At 42.6% G+C, this 22761-nt stretch overlaps 1 protein-coding gene across 1 annotated transcript in view; it reads right to left on the bottom strand.

Annotated features, from left to right (window-relative positions):
* Nucleotides 1-15503, bottom strand: part of SRRM4 (serine/arginine repetitive matrix 4) — a 230166-nt gene extending 214663 nt beyond the window's left edge. The window contains 1 exon segment of the mRNA XM_078154359.1: nt 14956-15503. Within this exon segment, the coding sequence (XP_078010485.1) occupies nt 14956-15086 (131 nt within the window). The 5' untranslated portion in view covers nt 15087-15503.
* Nucleotides 15504-22761: the final 7258 nt, after the last annotated feature.

Genomic DNA, 22761 nt, shown 5'->3' with positions numbered 1-22761 from the left:
GATTCCAAGCCTGGTGCTCTATCCACTGAGTCACTTACCTGCCCCTAAAGGGAGATCAGAAGTCAATAAGTCCAATCCCTTCATTTTACAAATGAGGAAACAAAAAATTTAAATTTACCAGATCGAAGTCATGGGATCTAAGATTTAAAAGTGGAAGGAACCTTAGAGCTCATTTAGTCCACCCTACCATTTCACAGATGAGGAAGCTGAGAGCCGTAGGGGTTAAGCTCACATAGGTAGTTAATAGCAGATGTAGAATTTGAACCCAGGTCCTCTGACTCCAAAGCCAGGGCTCTTTCCATCTTACTATTCTGCCTTCCCTCTTATCCTATCACTCCTCTCCCTACAATTCACCGTCAGTCCATATTTGCATACTACCCTCCAACTCATTTAATATCAGCCTAGACCAGACATAAGGAGGGAGGGAAAAAAATCCTGCTGTTCTGACACAATGGCTTCTTTCCTAAAGATAAATATGTTTATTTGGGAGGGTTATCTGTTGTTTTGCATGATCCTTACCATGTCTCTACTTCCTTAGAGCTGACTGTAAACCTAAAGCTGGATATTCTCTGGAGAGCCTGGGCTGTGCAGTAGAGACACCAGGCTGAGTCAGAGGACTTGAGTTCAAATCTTGATTACCATGTACCATTGGGATGACTGCACAAAGCACTTCAATTCTGGACCTCAGTTTCCTTCTCTCTAAAATGAGGAGTTTGGGGTAGAAGGCCTTCAAGGTCCCTTTCAGCTATAAACATATTTCTATTTGGTGAAATTTAACCTGCTTTTGTGCCCAGGCAAAAGGATGCTATAGTTCTCTCTTTAAATTGTAAATTAATTAAGGATGGAGATTGTATTGTATTTCATCTTTGTATCCCCATGTCTAACAACAACAACAACTACAACTACAACTACTACTACTACTACTACTACTACTGCTACTACTACTACTACTACTACTGGCATTTATATACCACTTTAAGGTTTGCAACTTGCTTTAAATACATCTCATTTGGGCATCACAGAAAGACTGTGTTGTGTAATGTGTGTGTGTGTGTCTGTGTCTGTGTCTCTGTGTGTGTGTAGGTGTTATTGTTATGCATATTATATATGAGGTAATTGACAGAGGCTGTGACTTACCCAGGGTCACAAGCTAGTGTCTGAAGCAGGATTTGAACTCAGGTTTTCCGTATTCTAAGTTCAATATTCTATACATTGGGTCACCAAAAAGTGGTCTTTGCACAAAGTAGTCACTTAATATGTGCTTCTTGAATGGATGGACAGATGAATGAGTGAATGAAGGAATATACCTCATGGGCTATATTCTTCCTTATTTATATTCATTATTACCCTGTTGCATTTCTTCCTCAAGGAGCTCTCCCATTTGCTGTTTCATGGGAATCCTCCCAACATCCCCATGGGATTTGCAAAACTATTTCTTGGAACATGACATGACAGATGATGAAACTAAGCCCCAGAGAGATTAGGTGACTCTCTTGAGGTCATACAGTGAGTTAGTTGCGGTGCCTGGATGAGAAGCCATCTCTCTTAACTTCCAGGTCAGGATTTTTTCCCACTTGGCCACACCCAGTATTTGCTGTGTCCAAGTGTTAACTTTTAGGTTAAACCTTTCCAACTTCTTCAGAGAATGCCTCTTTGGTTACAAGAACCTGTCAAGTTCAGAGCAGTGATGATAGATTAAATATGAGAAGAAAATTTAGAGATTAGCTAGGTCAGTTCTTAACCTGGTATCCATGAACTTGGCTTTTTGGGGCGAAGTATTTTAGTAACTATTTCAGAATAATTAATCTCTTTGGTAGTTTCATGCATTGCATTTCATGCATTTAAAAGCATTATACTGAGAAGGGATCTATAAGCTTCACCAGACTGCAAAAGGGGTCCAGGACACAGAAAAGTTAGGAATCCTTACATCCAATCCAATATCCTCATTTTGCAGATGAGGTCAACACAGATGGAGTCACATATCCAAGTTCACCCCAGTGGTAAGCAGCAAAGCCAATATTCCAACCTTCTACTAATTCCAAATACAGGGTTCTTGCCATAACACCATGATTTGTCATGCACCTGCTCTCCATTGCAGTTGCAAAGATGGGTAAGATAGCCTGAGTTCTTTGCAAGAGAAGGATAATAGAAGGTCATGGTAGCACAGTGGATAAAGTATTGCACTTGGAATTGGGAAGACCTGAGTTCAAATCCTACCTCACATACTTATTTGTGTGATCCTGGGCAAGTCACTTAACCTGGTCTGCCTTGGTTTCCTCATCTGTAAAATAAGGATAATTGTAGCACCTACCTCCCAGGGTTGTTATGAGGATAAAGTGAGATAATATTTGTAAGGTACTTCACACACCCTAAAATGCTGTATAAATAGCTAGCTATTATTACTAATTATAAGTTTTGCTTCATCTTCAAACTTCAGTGAATACATTATTAGTTTACTATGAGAATGTGCTTTAGGAATTGTCAAATATTTTACACAAATAAGGTATTCTACATGGAGCAGTGAAAGAATTTCTGGACAAAATCAGAAAGCATAAGTTCAAAGCTCTGCTGTGACACTGAATTCAAGGAGCAATTTCTTAATCTTCTGTTATGTGCCAGGCACTGTGCTAGGCACTAAGGCTACAAAGATAAAACAAGACAGTATTACCTTTAAGGAGTTTATCATCTCCTAAAGGGAGCAATGATCACAACCTCTCTGAACCCCTCACTGGTAAAATTAGGAGGTTGGACTCAGGTCCCTTCTACCTCTAAGCTTTATGATCCTATGATGCACACACAGGTAAATAATTACAAACTGCTCAGAATAAATTCAACTTAATTTGTGGGGCAGAGAAGGCACTAACAACTTGGTAGAGACAAGATGACCTCATGTAGGAGGTGATATAGGTTGATTCCTGAAAAGAGCTGGCAATTCCAAGAGGGAGAAGAGGGAGGGCATTCCAGGTAGGGGACACATGATGACTGGGCAAGAGCTCGGAGTTCTGGTCTTGTCCATGGGGTAAAGCAATAGCTAAATTTGTTTTGTTTGTGTTAGGCAATTGGGGTTAAGTGACTTGCCCAGGGTCATGCAGCTAGTGTTTGAAGCTAGATTTGAACCCTGGTCCTCCTGACTCCAGGGCCAGTGTTTTATCTACTGCACTACCTAGCTGCCCCATGATAGGTAAGTTTGGATGGAATATATAGTGAGCAATATGAAATCAGTATGGAAGGTCAGATTGGAGTTGGGCTGTGAAGGGCTTTCAATGCCCACCAGAGGAGTTATTGTTATATCCTAGAGAGGCTAAGAAGCCACTGAAGTGTACTAGTTTTCTGACCATGAGAAAGTTTAAGAAGCCACCAAGTCTCAGTTTCCTGAGAAAAATGATGGAGTTGAATAAGCTGAATTTCATGGTCCCTTCCAACTCTTAATCTATGGTCCTATAGTTCTAAGTCAATTCAAGGCTCTGAGGCTCAGTTTCTCCATTTGTAAAATAGGGGTTATCATAACTGCAGTCCTTGTCCTACAGGGTCTTTTGGTGGTTAGCAAGCATAAGTCCATCAATAAGCATTAATTAAGCAAGTACTACACACCAGGTACTGTGGCAAGAGGGCAGGCTAGATGGTGCAGTGGATAGAACACTGGGCTTGGAATCAGAAAGACTCATCTTCACGAGTTCAAATCTGGCTTCAGACGCTTCTTAGCTGTGTGATCCTGGGCAAGTCATTTAACCCTCTTTGCCGCAGTTTCTTCATCTGGAAGATGAGCTGGAGAAGGAAATGACAAACCACTCTAGTATCTCTGCCAAGAAAACTCCAAATGGGGTCACGGGCAGTTGGTCACAACTGAAAAAAACAACTTAACAACCACACTCTGTCAAGTACTGATGATACAAGAAAGGCAAAATATAGTTCCTTCTCTTTCAGAACTTACAGTCTAATGAATTTTTTATTTCATTAGGGTAAGGGCTTCCCGATGAGGAAACTCAGGGCTCTACCATTGGGAACTGATAAGTATCCTACAACTTAGAGTCCAAGAGAGGTTCCTGGGGCACTGGGAGATTGTACAATTGGTCCAGTGTTATTCATTTGGTTTGCATCAGAGATAGGATTTGAATCCAGTTCTTCTTACTTCTGTGGTAGGCTACTTGTCTACTATTCCATGTTACTTCTCTATCCCACAGGGTTGTGCAGAAGTGTTACTATAAATCCTAAAACGCTCTAAAAATCACTTGTTCTTTAACCATATGAAAGAATGCTTTAAGTCATGAACAATAGAGAAGTACAAATCAAAACAACTCTGAGGTTAAACTTCATAACCAACAAATTGGCAATGATGACAAAAGGTGGAGATAATGTTGGAGAGACTGTGGAAAGACAGGCCACAATTTACTGTTGATGGAGGTTTGAATTGGTCCAATTATTCTTAAAAAAATTTTGAAATTCTGACGGAGAGGGGGAAGGACTAATTTATCCATACTTTTTGACTCATATGGGCAGTTAGGTGGTACAGTGGACAGAGTGCTGGACCTGGAGTCAGGAATACTCGTCTTCCTGAGCTCAAATCTGACCTTAGACACTTACTAACTGGGTGACCCTGGGCAAATCATTTAGCTCTGTTCGCCTCAATTCCTAATGTGTAAAATGAGCTAGAGAAGGAAATGATAAAACATTCCAGTATCTTAACCAAGTAAATCTCAAATGGAACTGAGAAGAGTCAGACAGGACTGAAAAATAACCCAAACAAGTTGATCCATATATCCTACCGCTGGACATATACTGCAGGGTAGTCAAAGGCAGAAAGAAAGTTCCCATATATATATGGGACCAAGATACTCAGAGAAGCAGTTTTGTGGTAGTAAAGAATTGTAGACAAAGTAGATGGCAATTGATTTGGTAATGGCTGAACAAATCGTGGGACACAAATGTAACAGAGTATCACGCTGCAATTAGAAATAGCCAGTACAAAGAATTAAAAGAAACACTGGAAGTTTTACATGAACTAATACAGAAGGAAAGAAGAGTCAAAAACAATTTGCACATGGGCTGCAGCAGTGTAAATACAAGAAGAAAACTTGAAACTGAATTTTGTACAATTAAAGCTTCTCTCTTCCCCAGAGAAGAATAAAGAAAAATGTACTTTGTTCTTCTCTCTGCAGCGTTGGGGGATTATGGGTGAAGAATATTTCATATACTCTCATATTTACATAAGGGTGAGGGTCCATCGATTGCTAATGACGTCACCCCACTTGAAAGTAGTTACCTTTTTTAGGTGGGAATGTTTCTTGATTGAATCAGCCCATTAGAACTGGTTCAATAGAAAGTCACCAATTATATGGGGATGGGGGTGTGGAGCAGCTTGGCCATACCCTGAGGAGTTTACATAAAAGCAGGATCCAGTTCAGAACCAGAGAAATTTTGAGAATCTAACAGCAAAGAGGAATGAATGAATAGGGACATCCAGAGCCGAGACAGGAAGAGCTGGCAGTCGAGGGGTCACCAAGAAAAGGAAATGAGAAAGTAGGACTGAGCTATGGAAGAAAAGGGAGATAAACTGAAGAGAGCCAGTGGACCTACAGACATCTCAGAGCAGAAGTGTTGGGCTAATGGTGCCAATTGTACCTACCTCCTCAAAGACTGAAGGAGATTCCTAAGGAATGTATGTTTTTTCCCTCAACTTGCCCATCATGGTGCCTGCCTAATAAAAGACACTGCTTCTTAACTGGAACATTTCTGGTAACTTGGATTTTGCCTCCACCCCAAAGAAGCCAGGGGTTGCCTAGAGATAAACATAAAATGCCTTCTGGCTGAATGTTAGAAATTTTCCTAACTGGGGGCTCAGACCAATTATGATTGTTTTTCTACTTTTTTGATTTAATTTAAACTCTCTAAAGGAACTGAGAGACCATTCCTTGCACCTTGGCTTAAAAGTAGGTGAGCATCAAGTGTAACACCAAGGATTACATATAATTGATGTCTTGGTCAGTTTTTCTGGGACTGCTTTTTTATTTTATTATTCTTTGTCATATAGGAGAATTTACTGGATAAAGGAAGAGAGATATGGAAGTGAAGGGAATCTAGAAACAATGTCAACAAAAAAAGTTTTAAAAAGTGTAATAATAATAACAATGATAAGGTCCCTACTAGCCAAGTATATTACAATAATCTGTTGGGGTAGGTTCTTAGGATCATAGATTTAGAGACAGAAGGGACCTCAGATACCATCTATAATAGTTCCCTTATTTTACAGATGAGGGAAACTGAGATCCAGAGAGGAAACATGACTAACCCAGGAGGTAAAAACAAAACAAAACAAAACAAAAAACTTTTCCACACTTCTTTCAAAGTAACAGCGATCCTCTAACTTGAAGTCCAAAGGTAAACATCTGTCAGAACTCTGACAGTACTATTATCTGTATTTCTATCAAGAGATTTCACTTTCATATTCTACAAGGGCAATGTTTTGGGAGTTCAAAGCTTCTCAGTTCCTCACCTGAAACCTCATAGCAGAAAGATGAAGACTAGGAGATCCACTGGACTAACTGTATCATTCAAGCAGTCACTCCTAGTTAACTAAGTGAGCTTTCCTCTTCCAGTTTGTGGATTGTATGAGTCTTCGAGGAGCAGCTGGGTGGTAAAGTGTATAGAGTGCCAGTTCTGGAGTCAGGAAGACCTGAGTTCAAATCTGGCCTTGGACACTTACTAACTGTGTGACCCTGGGCAAGTCACGTCACCCTTTTTGCCTCAGTTTCCCCATCTGTAAAATAAGCTGGAAAAGGAAATGACAAACCACTCCACTATCTCTGCCAAGAAAACCCCAAATGGAGTCACAGAGAGTTGGACGTGACTGAAAATGACTAAGCAGCAGCTCGTGTTTGAACATTGTGTTCCAAGTGTCTGATGGTCTTGTTGTGTGATGAGAAACAGTTTCATTCTGATGCTCATTTGTCCATTTGCCTTGTATTTATTTTGCATATGCTTTATAATTACCTTTGTAGCTCCATGTTGTTTCCCCTGGTTAGATTGTAAGTTCCTAGTAGTGGTCAACTGGTTCACTGTTGTCTTCAAATCCCGTTGTCAGTGTAAGAAATGTTCATTTCTACAATCACCTTGTATTTCACACACACACACACACACACACACACACACACACACACACACACATTTCATATATATGTGTTCATGTATATATATACACACATATATAAATATATTAACATATAATTATATATTATACTTTATATTAAAAAATTGTATTATATTTATTGTTCAGTTGTTTTACAATCATGTCTTACTCTTGGTGACCCCATTTGGGGTTTTCTTGGCAGAGATACCAGAGTGGTTTGCCATTTCCTTCTCTGGATCATTTTACAGATGAAGAAACTGCGGCAAGCAGAGACTGAAATGATTTGCCCAGGGTCACACAGCTAGTAAGCGTGAGGCCAGATTTGAACTCAAGAAGATGAGTCTTCTTGACTCCAGGCCCAGAGTCTATCCACTGCACTACCTAACTGCTCATTATATTATATAATTACATATAATACTGTAATAATAATATAATGTTTATGTATATATACATTATATCATACATCTCTCTGTATGTAGATGTCCTCTTGTCTGGCTAGATTACAAGCTCTTTGAAGGAAGGAACTTTTATTTTTTCTTTCTGGATCTCCAGTGCTCAGCACATAGCACTTAACAAGTAATTGTTGATTGACTGGTATCTTAATCCTTCAAAGAGTCCGGAGGAGAGCAAACAGAATGATGAAGGGTACAAGATCACAACATATAATGATTGGTTGAAGGAGCCAGGGATGTTTGGCCTGAAGAAGAGAACGTTTGTGGGGAACATGGTATACATCTTCAAGTATTTGAAAGGTTGTCTTGTGCAAGCAGAATTATACTTGTTCGGCTTGGCCCCAGTGGGCAGAACAAACAGCAGTAGCTAGAAATTGCAGAGGCAGAATTCACTCTAACATGAGGAAAACCTTTCAAAGACTATTCCAACCTGGGAGGGGCTGTCTTGGAAGCTCGTGGGCTCCCCATCAATGGAGCTCCTCCAGCAAAGGCTGGATAACCACTTGTCAGGGCTCATAGAGGGGGATTCCTGATCAGGTATGGATTGGAATGGTTGGCCTCTGAACTGCCTTCCAACCCTGACATTCTGTGATTCTGTGATTCCTGGCACAGAGCTAAATGCAGCACCTGCTCATGTCATTTTTTTTAACATTAGTTTCTCCTAGGTTGTTCCTAAGTGGGTCAACTATATCTTATATGTTTCTGCTGCAGCCAGGGTGGGGCTCACACTTCTAATTCCATCAGGAATCAGGGCAGATAGATTGGGTCTATCAAGTCAGGAAGACTTGAATTCAAACCTAGCTGCAGGCACGTACTAGCTGTGCCACTCAGGGCAAGTTACTAACTAATTTGCCTCAGTTTTCTCATCTGTAAAATGAAGGTAATAATAGCATCAACTACCAAGGTTTTGTGAGGATCAAATGAGATGATATTTGTAAAGTGTTTAGCATATGTGTGCCTTTTATTAAAATTTCTATTTTCTTCAAGTTTTTTTCTCTTGCTAAATTTTTTCTTTAAAATATTTTTTATTCATAATTCAATGAATGCAAACATAAAAGAACCTTTCCATATACAGATCAGAACAGAAAAGGAAGATTATATGTGAAACGATGAATCTCTAGTTCAAGCAGTTTGCTTTTCCCCCCACCATGTTCATATAATTATAGATGGACACCTGGTAGCAACTTCTGAGGCTGTCTAGCCCTCCCTTCTAATTCTACAAATGAGAAAGCTGGGTTCCAGACAGGTGAATTAACTTGCTTAAGATCACACACGTAGTAAACCTCAAAGGTGGCATCTGAATCCAGGACCTTTGACTTCAGAGGCTGTGCTCTTCAATGTTGCCCTCTGTCTCTCACTCAGAAGCTTTGTGACCTTGGCCAAGTCATTTCATATCTTTGGGCCTTCAAGAGAGGGACATATTTTTGGTTCCATTAAGATAATAGACTATTGGAGACCATCTCATCTAATCCCCTAATTTTACAGATGTGGAAATCCACAAGTCCAAAGTCAAAGAGTTAGTGAGTGGCAGAGCTGAAATTTTAACTCACATTCTCCAAATTTAAAATAGAACCTTTGCTCTAAACCTCAAGGACTCGCTAATACTGTAGATCAGACTAGGCTGAACTAGAATATCATAGACTCTTAACAGAATAGAATATTATGGGATGAAATAGGCTATTTCAAATAGGAGAGGATAGAATAGAACTTTCTACCTAGAAGGGAGTTTAGGGATCATTTGGTTTTTCTGACCAATGAAGGAAACTGAGGTCCAGAGATATTTTGTGAGGCTACAGTTAATACTTTAGTGCTGGAAAAGAAAATTCTAGTTACTCATGACTCATAACCCTTTTAACATTTCTCCCCTGCTGGCAACCAATAGCATAAGATCATAATTCTAACCCTCATCTTCCTGGGGAATAGGGAGGGGTTTGGGGATCGTGGGATTGTTTAGATTTGGGATCTTGTAGGGTCTTTTTTTCTTCAAGAGTAAAGACAGGGAAGCTCATTAGGAATTATAGGTCCAAGAAGGATCATCTGGTCTGAGGTCTCTCTTCCTGTTCCCATTCAAGTCACAACTTAGATCATTCCAGAGAGATGAATTTGTCTATATTTCAAAATCTCTGAGATTCATCCTACATTCTGACAGTGGGAGAAGTTAAATTTATTTGCAGAATTTTGGAATCTTTTCATTTTCATTGATCAAACTGTCAAATATATGGGGAGGTTTGGGAGAGAGATCATTGGGTTCCTATCTGTGTTCATCTCTTCTCCTCTCCTCTCCTCTCCTCTCCTCTTCTTTTCTTCCCTTCCCTTCCCTTCCCTTCCCTCCCTTCCCTTCCCTTCCCTTCCCTTCCCTTCCCTTCCCTTCCCTTCCCTTCCCTTCCCTTCCCTTCCCTTCCCTTCCCTTCCCTTCCCTTTCTTCTTTCCTTCCTTCCTTTTTTATTTCTTTCTGTCCTTTTTTTCACATAAGTAGGCTTTTCCCTGAAAATTTACCATGCTTCTTGTCCCAGATACTCACAGGTGGTAAGGAATCTTAAATGACCATACACTGATTTTTTCCCTCTTTTTACCTAACAAATTCATCTTTCAGAAAGAAAGATATTTGACATAAATGATGCCCATCCCTTTCCCCATGGGGGAAAAACAACTACCCATCAGTTTTTAGGGCCAGGTTGGGTCCTAACCACAGGCTAGTTGGCAGGAAACCTTATCCAAGCAGACCCTCATCCTGTCCCTGAGAATATATTAAGCATAGATGTGCTAACTAATGTGTTGGCATGAAGGTACAATCTGGCATTAAAAAGGTTTGAAAGGTTTTTTTTCTGCCCCTATGACCTAATCACCCTTTCTTTGTGTAACATAGAAATGTAAAAATCTGAATTAGGATTTAGAATGAAAGATAATTTAGAATTTAAGAGAATTCAAACAGATATTAAGTCAGCTTTGATACCATCCTACAAAGAAATTATTTGCTATGAAAATTAATAGCATGAGGGAAAAAATGGGGGATTGTAAAAGCAATGTTTCTCCACTTAAAAGAACAGCTTTAGAGCACATTTGAATCCCTCATTTACTGACAATTGATATGCTAATTTCAAATACATTTTTATCTTTTTCCCTAAGGAGCCACTGGATTCTTACACGTACTAGAAAGTAATATGCTCACATTATATTAAAAAAAATTCAAATCTTTTGTTAATTCCTAATAGTCTTCTTCCAAGTGATATAGAATAGTGAGGTTTGTTTGGATGGACCATGAGATTATATGAATGAATTTCTGTTCTCAAGGAATTTATTTATATTTTATTACCAGTGGATCATCAGTGGATGTTCTCCCATCAATATATTTCATAACTTACCCATAATTTCTCATTGTGGATGACTCTTGTTCGTGTTCTGCTATAAGTCTTCTTCAGAGGATCTCTTAACTATTTTCTCTAGGTGTCTTTATATTTAATGGATAACAATGAAGAATTCTAATCATTATCTTTTGATCTAGCTACTCTTGAGGAATACATTCTCTCAATAATATCCATTTTACCAATTCTGTATCTATGTGCCATCAATGGGAAGATGCTGCATCTAGTTTGCACATACCATGAACCCCTGCATTGCCCTTTGGATTACCTACACCTTTGATTCTTCAAACACTGGAGTATTCTAAGATGCATAGCTATATGGCATCAGTGGGAGAACAAGATTGATACCAGGTGAGCAATCAATCAACAAGTATTTATTAAGCACCAACTGTGTACCAGCCACTGTTCAAGACAAAAATGAAACAGCCCCTGTTCTCAAGGAGCTTATAGTCTATGTGATAGTTTAGGGGAGGAGCTGAGGAGGTGATGAATACTTCGTCCCTTACAACTCAGTAAACAAGAAGTTTATAACTTACTTCAATTTTAAGAACCTCTCATGTACCCAACCCTCCTGAAAGTTTGACAAATACCAAATGGGTTCCATTAGTAAATCTAGGTAATTCTTCACCAGCTTTGCCATGGAACAGACTAAAAATCAATGGTATTTACCAAGCAGGAAGGGGAATACTGCTGTCAGATCATTATTTCTCCACTCTGTGTGTTCACCCTATGTGTGTATGTTAGGGGAGTTTCAACTCTATAATACTCATTGTCTGCATCAAGTGGGGAGAGGAAATATACATTTGGGTGACCTTCAGAGAACCCAAGAGTTGGGGAAATTTTCTAAAATGACTGACACCAAACTATTTGCTTCAGAATTTAAATCTGACCTTTGGCTACTGTTGGATGAATTTTATATCTATTATAGTTGGTATGCCTTCTTGGATTATGGGGTAGACAATGAGGGGTGTTGATTGTAGGATTATTCTATTTCATGTGCCTATAGAATCTTAAACATGTGCACATGGACACGTGGATGTATCCTCTTATTGACTTCCTTAGCACCAAACCAATGCTTTACTTGGTGTGATAGGCAATGTACAGAGATAATACACCACACAATAGGGCATGATAGCAGTAAAGGAAGAATCCAGACAGGAATCTCTCAGGAATTTTGAGGACAGAGGAAACACTTTCTACCTAGAGAATGAGAAAAGGCTCCATAAAGAAGGTGGCATCTAGGACTCAACCTTGAAGGAAAATTTAATTCTGTCCCATTCTATTCAATTCAATTGAACACATCTGTATTATGTGCCTACTATATACAAGGTAACGGGCTAGGTTCTAGGAATCTGAAGTTAAGTATTCTAGATAATGGTTCTGAAAGTGAAGCAGGACTGCATTCCCAGCATGGAGACTTCTGAGAAAGTAAATGAGGGCACTAGGTTATCTAGGGAACTTTCTTTTTTTTAAAGTCAGCTAGATAATGTGGAGGATGGTTAGCATCTAAAAACAAAGATTACAAGTATGGCACTTAGATTAGCTATTCACAGGTCTCTGTCTCCAGCCCTCCAGTGGACTCATATTTGGACAGAAGTCTGGGCCTTTGGTCTGTGCTTGGCTCACAAACCTTAGTCATGTTCCTTATGAGATTGAGACCTTGAATTGCCTCAGTGGGAAGCAACTGGGACCATGGCTTAGAACCTTGATTTTATCCTTTCCCTTGCTTTCCTACTCTGTCTAGAAAGATAATTCCCTCTTGATGCTAGAAGTCTTACCATCTGCTATAAAAAGGTGATGGAAATTGACCTCAGCATTTAGATGTCTGCTTGCCACTGGCTGGTTTGGGAATGGGGATGATTGAGGTTTTGCAAGCAGTAGAGAGTGAAAAGCAGAGATGGTCATCTCGAAATCAGTTATTCCCCAGAACTCTTTTTTTTTTCTTGGCATTAACACAAATGCTCTCCTCTCCCTCCCTTTCATCCCAGTCTAGAGCAAAAAGCGATAAAGGGCAAACATATGTGAGAAAGAGAGAAAGACAAATCATGCCCGTCTCAGCAGCTTTGAAGAGTATAATCCTGGAGAGAGATTAATCAGGGGATGTGGCCTCAGATCTTAACCTCAGCCACTGGGTCCAAAGGCCTGCAAGATATACAAGAACCCAGAGTGGTCCAGGGATTAACACGGAATTCTCTGGCAGAATAAAACTAGGGTTGAGTCAGAGATGCAAAGAGGAGTGAGGAGAGTCAGAGCTAGCTGCAAAGACTGGGGGCCAAGCCATCAAAACAGCATGAAAGTACCACTCTGATGGGCAAAGAATGAGAGGGCAGAGTAAAGCTGAAATTAGACATTCTGTTTGGAATTAAAACATCTCCAGGAAACTGTCTCCTTCTCCTTCGCTTCCTGATAACAAGAAGGAGGCTTGGGAGCAATCTCCACAGTGCCAATTTGCTCTGTAATTATACATAGTCCATTCTACAAGGGCATTTTCTTTGACTGAAAGCTGTGCCTTCTTTGCCATCATTCTGTGTTCTCCAACAGTGGGGTTAATGGCAGCAGCCCAGGCAGATGAAAACCCTGACGTCAAAAACCCTCCACAAAGCTCCTCATTTTAAGCTGGGGAGCATTTGCTTTTTATAATGTTTTGGTCAATTGTTTCCAATTCTCCTGCCTGTGCCTGTGGAAGCCTCCTCCCTTCTGTGCATCCCGAAAATGCCGGCTCTGCTGATGACAAAGCTTTCAGGGCGATACGCCCAGCTGGTCCATTTCATTTCAATTCTGCCCATCTCCTCTTAGGGCAACCACTTCTCTGTTAGATCCATAGGAGACCTGGACATTTTGTAGAACCATAAAATGGGAAACTTAGTTGGTGCCAGGTTGGTTCCTACCAATGTGGCAACCCCCACACCATGAAAGTTTAGGTTTGGTTACACCAGAACATGGTGTATGTCTGAGCCACTTTCTGAGACGTGTTTTCAATCTGCTCACTAATGAAACCTGCCAGAATTCATCAATCCAAATGCAAAGTCCTCTTCTACCTCTCTCTCTACCTCCTGCCCAGCCACCCATCCTATACTAGCAGATTTGCTTTCTTTGACCTGATCCTGGGTGACTCCTCCTGTTCATTCTACTCAAACCCTTCTGGACTGACCTATCAGTTTATGAGATATAAATTTCTTAGACTCTGAGTTTTACACCCGTCTATGAACCTGATTTTCACATTTCCCCTTAGCCTTGCTCTTCATCTCTCTCCTTTTTTCTTGTTATCCCCCCTCCCATTTTCTCACCACCTTTTTTTTCCCCCGTCCCTCCTCCAGGGAGTCTCCCTCCTTTCTTAGTTCAGAACTGGGTTTGTTCACTGAGGGCAAATCAGATGAAAGTCTGGCAGGTAGCCTATGGTGAGCAAACTCAACACACCAGCACCAGCACCCTACTTCAGGGAGCTATCAGACCTAGGCTGAACGCTGGGGTAGAGAGTTGAACAGCAGGTACAAAGGGCCATCATGCTATTTCAGTACATCCACAGACTAGCATATGGGTTTTTTGTCAAATAGCACAGGGCTCAGTTGTTACTGAGTTGACTATAAAACACTTAGCAAGCTCTGGTCTTCCTATCACTTGCTCTCCACTCTCTCTCCATGTCCTTCCATAGCCACCCATGAAAGCTTTCTTCTCCCCTCATCTCCCCACCCCCTTAGCCAAGACATTCTGAACGGAGGGGGAGGAAAAGTTTCTCTGAGCCGTGCAAGAGATTTCTTTCTTGGACTTTCACGACATCATTCGTCGGCCCAGAGACTTCGAAGTGGTATTATCATTGAGAACATGGTAACGCTAGAATAATTTCTCCGAAGGGTTACCTGTGCCTTTCCAGGGAGCTCCAGGCTCCTCTAACCAATTAACTCCGGTGTTCCTCTGGGAGAAACAGAGAACTGCTTCCCTAGGAGAAGGGAGCATCAGCCTACATCTCTCCCCAGCCCCTACCCTGGTCTCGGAGCCACCGCGCCCGCGTGAGCATTACCTTGGGAGAGGTTTGCGGGCGGTGATACTAGCGACGATGATGCTCTCGGGCCGGGGGGTGGCCACGGCTTTGAAGGTCCCTTGCCAGAACTTCTCAAAGAGCTGTTTTTCACCCTGCTGCACGCTCGCCATGGTCCCGCCCAGAGGCCCCCGGAGCCTCGGGCGCTGTCCGAAGTGCTGAAATGTACGTTCCCAATGGGGGCGCTCCGGGGAGGCTCCGCTGCCCAGAAGCCACGGTCCTCCGGGGCGCCTCGCTCAGTCTCTGATATATCCAGGGGAAGAAAGAAAGATTGGTGTGTGTGTGTGTGTGTGTGTGTGTGTGTGTGTGTGTGTGTGTGTGTGTGTGTGTAGCAGCTTCAGCTTCCCAGGGAGCCGAGGAAGAGGTAGAGAGAGGACTGTCTGTCTTTCTAGTTGGGCTCTCCTCTTTTCCACCTTCTCCTTTCCTGGCTCTTTCCTCTCCCCTCAGGCGAGGACGGAAAGGCTGTGGCTTTCAGGGGGCAGAGACAAGAGCACCGGCTCTGGGGCCGTCTGTGTGTGCGTGCCGTGTGTGCGAGCGCCGCTTCTGTTTTGTCTCCGGCAAGATGTGACGTGGGAAGAAGGGGCTGGTCGTACCGGAGCCACCTTCCCCCTCCCTCCTAGTCTCTTGTCCCCGCCCTCCCCCCCTTTCCCTGTCAGCCCTCGCAGCCTCCCGCCTCCATCTGCATAACAAAAGCCCGCAGGTCGGGGGAGGGGAACAGGGGCGGGGCGGGCGCCAGTCACCAGGGCTAGCGGTGAAGTGAAAGTCCTGACCCCAAATAACCTCAGTCGAGTTTTGGGGGTCACAGGGCCCCGTGCAGTTTCCCAAGCAGACCTCTGATCCTGGTCCCGTGCTTTCCCTTGGTCCCCACCCCCACTTCCCTCGGCCTCTCCTTCCTACCCCCCTCCCTACTCCCTCCACTGGCCAGAGCTACTCTCTCCCTCCCCCCACCCTACTCAGAAGTCATATTGTTTCTACTCCATTCTAATTTTTTCCGGGGTGGGGGAGGCAGAGGGGGAGGAACCTTGGCCAGCTCCAAGCTCCTAATCCGAACCTAGGTCTGTGTAGAACCCTGGGGCCTGGAGAGGGCTGCCCACTTCTCCTGAGCTCAAGATTTCCCCTAGCCTGGGAGAGGCGCTTTTATGGGCGCTACTTCTCAAACTCCGTTCCTCGCCATCTGCTGCATCTCGGGCTCCTGCCTGCAGAGAGACTCAGAGTTACATCTGTCCAGTAGGCGCTGCAAGTTATTTAAATGGACGCATATCTCCTTCATGCAACGCAGTCGGCAGCTGGTGCTAGCCTCTCTCCCCCAACCCGGCCCCCTCCTCCTACGAAGGGGAGAAGTTGCTTTCTCCTTCTTTCCAGGAAGATTTGAATTCAGGAATTCACACAAATCAGTCTTTGGAAAGGCTGCATTTTTTTCTTTTTTTTGAGAGAGGGAGAAGAAGCTTTTCTGTCTTCCCTCTCCTCCCATCACCTCCTGTTCCATAGGATTCCCCCTTCAGCCAAGTAGAGATTTGAATGGCAGGTGGGAACTCAGCACTCAGCAGGACAATAAATCGCTTGAATCAGGTGCAGAAATTCTCCTCTGGTGTCTTTCCCCACCAGAAAGGACTATTTCAAGAATCCCCTGGGACACCACTTCCTACTAGGAACTCCTGTGGCATTTATTATATGTCCTTGTCATTTGACATTTAGCACAGGCTGTCTAGTAATGTTCATGATCTCTATGTAATACAGCCCACTTCCCCAACTAAAGTGTGAGCTCCCTGAGGACAGGATCTGTTACATTTTCCTTTGTAGCCTTTGTATTTGGCACAATGTCTAGCACTGAGAAAGCATCTACTACAAATTTGTTGATAGATATATTGTACAGCTTTGTAACTTCAAACCCTAGTTTGTTATATCATCCATAGTAGCAAACCACTAAGGCTTTATTGACAGTGATGTTGAAAATGTGAGAACTTTTTTTTTTTGGAAGGGGAATTCTTTTGGAATTGTGTATACATGTGTAAATCTGAGAACGTGTGTATGCCTATACTGTGATGAGTAAAATATTACATAAATGACCCTTATTATCATTGGAGCACAGATTTAGAGCAGAAAGGGCTAATAGAACATAGAATGTGAGAGCTGGAAGTGTGCCTTGGAACAAAGAATATATAGAATGTCAGAGCTAGGAGGGGCCTTAAAACAGAGGATGCCAGAGCTGAGAAGGGCCTTAGAAAATTGAGTGTTTGAGTAAGAAGGGGCTAGAGCACATAGGACTGGGAGGACCCTTAGAACAAAGAATGTCAGAGCTGGAAAAGGCTTTAGAAAGGAGAGTGTCAGAGCTGGGAGGGCCCTCAGAACAAAGCATGTCCGAGCCAGAAGCATCAGACAAGAGAATGTCAGAGCCGGGAGGGGCCTTAGAAAAGGCAATTAACAGCTGTAGGAGGGAATTTGAGGCTTCAATCTCCTTCTTTTACTGAAGAGGAAACAAACCCAGAGAGTGGGGAAAACACTTGCCCAAGGTCACACAGCTACTAAGTTGAAGAGTACAGATTTGGCCCCAGGTCTTCTCGACTCTCCATCTGGGGCCTCTTCCACTACATCATTATTCCACGGGAGCATTTGAACATGTACATGTGTGTATGTATGTGAATGTGTCTGTGAATGTGACTTGTAAGAAAGGGCGTATGCGCGCGTCTCTGTGTGTTTATAAATGAGCCTACTTGAGTCTATCTGCGCGTAGAAGGATGTAGGTGCTTCCTGTAGCCCGCGGTGCAGTTCTGGGACTCCGCAAGGGAAGTAGTCTGCATGTCAGACCAGCAGGGAGGTTCCAGCTCAGGGACTGAGCTGCAGCCTCCTGGTCGGAGGCTCAGCTCCGCCGCTTTCCAAGCCCCCGAGGGCGACAGAGGCTCTTCTCGCTCTGGAGAGACACCTTCTGGCACATGCGGAGAGCTGCACCTGGTTCCTTTCTCCTTCTCCCTGGCTGAGGCTATGGAAGCACCAGACTGTTTCCTCCGAGGGTGAGGGGTCCAGGTAGGCCCTGGATCTGCTCTGGAGGGCTCCCCCCTTCCTTCCTACCCAACCCCTCTAAAGATGGTGTCATTTTCAATCCACCAGGGAGCCGCTGCCTAGAGCTCTGTCACGTACCCTGGGACATTTTAAGTCACAATTAGTCTTGATAAATAGGGTTGGAACTGAGTCACTGGCAGAGGAAGTAGCAGGAAGGACAAGTATTAAGGGGGAAGGAAATCAACACTGATGCTCTCCAGGGATGGAGGTTCTGGGAGTAGCAGTAACAATAGCAAGTATTTCTGTATCGCTTGGAAGTTTCAAAGCACATTACAAAAACCATCTAATTTGATCCTCACAACACTACTGGAAAGAAAATGTTATTATTACCCCCATTTTGCCGATGAAGAAAATGAAGTAGAGGTTAAGCGATTTGCCCGGGCATCACACAGCTGTGAGGGTCTGAAGCCCAAGGTAAACTCAAATCTTGCCTCAGGGTCCAGAGATCTATCCATTCTTCCGGGGAGGCTGGATAGGAAAGTGCCCCAGGCATCAAGCTGGAAGACTGGAGAGACCCAGATCTGCCACTAAGTTTCTGGACAGCCTGGCAAGTCATTTTCACTTTTTTTTGAGCCTCAGTTTACCCATCTGTTAAATGGAGAAGTTGAAGTGGGTGATAACTACAGTCTCTTTTAGCCCCAAGTCCAAGATAAAGTGCTAATACTAGTTCACTTTTGTTCTGTAGTGTATGGATTAGAAAGGGCCTTTACATTCGACCCTTACAATGACACTGAGTGGAATAGGTGCTAATATTCTTCTCATTTTATTCAGGAGGGACATGAAAGCACTGGAGGGTAAGGCACATGTCCGGATCTAGCAGTCTATGCAGTACTTCACATTGCTTCTTATGGTAATACTTTTGCAGTAATGGATCTGCGATCTCACGACATTACTCCCTTCCCCTCACCATAGCACAGGCCAGACTGTACATAATGCTGCTCCTCATACATGCCACTGGAAATGGCCCATGCATGGGATGCACTACCCCCTCACCTCTGCTTCAAAAAATCCCTCACCTCCTTGAGACTCGTCTAGATCAATCAGTCTTCTACCTGATATTTTTTCTCAACCCTCCCCCCACAAGGTCACACAGCTACTAAGTTGAAGAGTACAGATTTGGCCCCAGGTCTTCTCGACTCTCCATCACATTCACAGACACATTCACATACGTACACACACGTACATGTTCAAATTCTCCCGTGGAATAATGATGTAGTGGAAGAGGCCCCAGATGGAGAGTCGAGAAGACCTGGGGCCAAATCTGTACTCTTCAACTTAGTAGCTGTGTGACCTTGGGGGGGGAGGGTTGAGAAAAAATATCAGGTAGAAGACTGATTGATCTAGAGGATATCTCTCAATAATAATATTAATAACAATAACAACCATAAACACTCACATAGCGATTTAATGTTTGCAAAGCTCTTTAAGTAAATTGTCTCACATGATTGTTGCTGTTCAGTCTTCTCCGACTCTCTGTGGCCCCATTTGGAGTTTTCTTGGCAAAGATACTGTAGTGGTTTGCCCTTTCCTTTTCCAGCTCATTTTACAAATGAGGAAACAGAGGCAAACAGGTTTAAATGACTTGCCCAATGTCACCCAACTAGTAAATGTCTGAAGCCAGATTTGAAGTCAGGAAGAGGAGTTTCCCTGACTCCAGGATTGGCACTCTATCCTCTGTGCCACCTAGTCTCACGTGATTACCTTGTGTTTATTTTGAGCCTCTCGGCTTCTTCATGTGCACACAGTCCCAGTCTCTCTGCCCTGTATAGGAATATGTTGTCTCCCCAGATAGAACATAAAGATCCTGAAGAGCGTGGAGTGTTTCTTTCTTCTTTTTGTCTTTGTTAACCCTGATGTCTACCTGTTGTAGTGCCTGGTACATAATAGGTACTTAATACATGCTTCTTGATTGACCTCATGGAGATGAGTATTACCTGAAATGATGCACATTGTGACCAACACACGAACTCTGATACCATCTAGTCCAATCCCATCACTTCATACATGAGACAAGAAGGCCCAGAGAAGTTAGGGGGATTGCTCAGGGTCACACAGGGAATAGCATCACCGGTAACATCTGAACTCAGATCCCCTGACAACAGGGCCAATGTCTTTTTCCACTATAGCATACCTCTTCCCATATCTGAATCAAAAGTTCAAATGAATCTGTTATCTCATCAATTTGGAAGTCTTCTCCAATGACTTGCATTGCAACTCACCCATTTTTTCTCTCCTGTAAATCTTCCTGTGATATCTCCCTAACTTCAAAAATTTTCCGCTATGTGTGTGTGTCAAAGTTAGGCTTGATTCCTTAAAAGATACAATAGGTAGAACTTTTTCCACCCGATGGAGGTGATTATCCATATCCATGTCAAGCACGAAGCTGAGAGATGTGTGTTCATCAGAGTTATTGGATGCCTTCATGGAAGCTATCCAATGCAGAATCCAAATGGGAGAGGAAACTTCTCTACTTGGTGAGGTCCCCAGATGCTCCCATTTTAAGATGACACTGTGCTATTTGTATGAAGGACCATAAAAATAACAACATAGCTCTGTGCACTTGAAGGTTTGCAATTCGTCCTTGTGAAGTTCACAGAGTATTATGGTTATCCTCATTTTACAGATAATGAAATTGAGGGCTCTGAGGGTTTAAGAGGCTGATATAATCTGGCCAGACTGGATACCATCCCCCAGAGAAAAGAGATGTGGAGTGTGTGTGCATGTGTGTGTGTGTGTGTGTGTGTGTGAGAGAGAGAGAGAGCACATGCATGTGTGTGTGTGTGTGTGTGTGTGTGTGCGTGCGCACAGGCATGCCTGTGTTCATGTGATAGGAAAGTAGGTGGGGGAGAAAAGAGCTGGCAAGAAGGGAGGTAAAATCTAAATCCTAGACTGACAGAGGCCACGGGTTTAATTTTTAATACCAAAAGGTGAAAATGAAAAGATTTATCCTTAGCTGGGCTTCTCATGCATTCAAAGGGACCTTGTGTCTATCCACCATTGAAAGATCCAGCCTTCAGACCACCCTATCATTCTGTATTTTGGGGTAAGCATGATCAACTGCGATTATCACTTGTATTTCTTCATTTCTGGGACCTAAAATCAATACTAAAAGCCAGGAGACTGGGAGGCAGCCAGCTAACAAGCATCTTTAAAGCCTTGTGCACTAAAATAATAATAGTTAGCATTTGCATAATGTTTTGAGGTTTTCAAAACACTTTACAAACATTATCTCATTTGATCCTCACAACAATCCTGGGAGGTAAGTGTTATTATTATCCCCATTTTATAGATGAATAAACTGAGTCAGGGAGAGGTTAAGTGACTCATCCAGGATCACACAGCTAGTAAGTGATTGAGGTCAGATTTGAACTCAGGTCTTCTAAACTCCAGATCCAGCACTCTCCCCCTTGTGCCACCTGAGCGCCTTCCAAGATAGACATATATGCTATCAGTGAACCCTACATTTTGATCTTCTGAAACTCCAGACTGGAATGGTGGAATGACCTGTCCACAATGTTGGCAGGAGCTGTTTTTGTGGCTGTTTCTCTATCCCTAGTGCCTGCCACAGTCAGTCACTCAATGAGCACATACTAACTGCTTATTAATAGCTAACAGTTACATTTATAGGCCTTTAAGGTTTACAAAGCTACCAAAATCTTATTTTATTCTTGCTGTTTTGCCCTCACAACAGCCCTGAGATGTCAGCGCTATTATTGTCCCCATTTTACAAATGAGGAAATGGAGGCAGACAGTGGTTAAGTAACTTGCCTAGGGTCACACAGCTATTAAGTTTCTGAAGCTGAGATTGGAATTTAGGTCTTCTTGACTCCAGGTTCAGTGTTTCTATTCACTGAGACATCTAGCTGCCTAGTATTTGTCAGACATTGTGCTAAGCAATGGAGATACAAAGAAAGACATCCATGTGGTCCCTGACCTCCAGGAGCTCACAGTCTTTTAGGGGATAGGACCTGCAAACAATCATGCATGTGCAGGATAGGTGAAGCATAAATATAACACACATATGGGCACCTGGCAAATACTTGCTTAATTTAATGGAATGACACACAGCTTATAGGAGCATGACTCTGGTCTCCTGATCACCAGTTGAATGATCTGGGTTTGCAATCAGGTTATGTTATCATTTATACTTATAAGTATTAACGAATGATTTGGCATCCATGCTCCGGAGCCAAATGCCTTGCACATGGTGGGAGCTAAATAGAATCACAGCTGTCATGCTAGAACATACATCAGAGGCCGTCTAGATTAACCTCCCCCCCCCCTTTTTTTTAACAGATAAGGATACCTGGGCCCTGAGAGCATAAGTGTCTTGTAAACATCAGAGACAGGATTGAAATCTATGCCTTCTGAAACCAGAGACAATATTCTTTCCACTGAATGGACCTCCATTAAAATGATTATTGAATGGAATGGAATTTTATAGCTGAGGAAACTGATGTTCAGAGAGGTTGTGATTTGTCCAAGATCACACAGGAGATTGCAAATGAATAGTCAAACTGTTCATGACTGCTGTATGTATCGTATTTCTATGTGTGTGTACATACACATAGGCAAAAACATGAACATTATCATAAACAGAAAGGCAAGGAGACAACTTGACTAAATGAAGTTGACTTTTATCTTAAAGTAACCCTCCATCTGTCTTGTTTCGTTTTCTTTATTTACCAAATGTTGTGTGCATGCATACACACATACACATACATTTGCCCA

This window comes from Phascolarctos cinereus, unplaced genomic scaffold, assembly GCF_003287225.1.
Source record: "Phascolarctos cinereus isolate Bilbo 61053 unplaced genomic scaffold, phaCin_HiC Scaffold_4;HRSCAF=312, whole genome shotgun sequence".
Lineage (NCBI taxonomy): Eukaryota > Metazoa > Chordata > Mammalia > Diprotodontia > Phascolarctidae > Phascolarctos > Phascolarctos cinereus.
This window is presented reverse-complemented; position numbering and strand designations above follow the sequence as displayed.